The sequence below is a fragment of the Sinocyclocheilus rhinocerous genome, unplaced genomic scaffold, assembly GCF_001515625.1.
Source record: "Sinocyclocheilus rhinocerous isolate Xijiao unplaced genomic scaffold, SAMN03320098_v1.1 scaffold45444, whole genome shotgun sequence".
Lineage (NCBI taxonomy): Eukaryota > Metazoa > Chordata > Actinopteri > Cypriniformes > Cyprinidae > Sinocyclocheilus > Sinocyclocheilus rhinocerous.
Window position 1 is genome coordinate 483 of NW_015655373.1, and position 709 is coordinate 1,191.

Consider the following 709-nt stretch of genomic DNA (forward strand, 5'->3'; position numbering starts at 1 on the left):
CACACACTCTCTCACACACACACACACACATGTTGTGTTTCCATGTTTTATGGGGACATTCCATAGGCGTAATGGTTTTTATACTGTACAAACTGTATGTGCTATTGCCCTACACCAACCCTACCCCTAAACCTACCCCTCACAGGAAACTTTGTGCATTTTTACTTTCTCAAAAAAACTAATTCTGTATGATTTATAAGCTTGTTTCCTCATGGGGACCTCAAAAATGTCCCCACAAGGTCAAAATTTACTAGTATTACTATCCTTGTGGGGACATTTGGTCCCCATAATGTGATAAATACCAGGTATACACACACACACACTTACACTCACACACACACACACACACACACATACTTCACCACTGAATTCAAAGCCCTTTGATGTGTCTGCATGTTTGAACTGAGTGATGTTGTGTTACAGAGACGCCATCATCACCAGCTCCATCAACTCTCTGACCAGCTTCTTCTCTGGCTTCGTCATATTCTCCTTCTTGGGTTACATGTCACAGAAACACAACGTGGCTCTAGATAAAGTCGCCACAGACGGTGAGTGCATTTGTTACATTTTTTTGAGTACTTTTTTTTTTGCACTGTTCATATAAAAAAAAAAGTAGTGAAATAAACAAATTAATCAATAAAATCTCATGTGTGTTATACAGCATAATTATAGTTCTGTCAGGACCACTATCGTCAAAATGATAGATACT

General features: G+C 38.8%; 1 protein-coding gene across 1 annotated transcript in view; it reads left to right on the top strand.

Moving 5' to 3' along the window:
• The window catches only part of LOC107717954 (sodium-dependent dopamine transporter-like), a gene marked incomplete at both ends in the record, with an annotated part of 867 nt that extends 319 nt beyond the window's left edge, over positions 1–548 (top strand). Inside the window, one exon of the mRNA XM_016524858.1 lies at positions 424–548. Coding sequence (XP_016380344.1) covers positions 424–548 — 125 coding nt within the window. The remainder of the gene's footprint in view (positions 1–423) is intronic.
• Between the last annotated feature and the right edge of the window lie 161 nt (positions 549–709).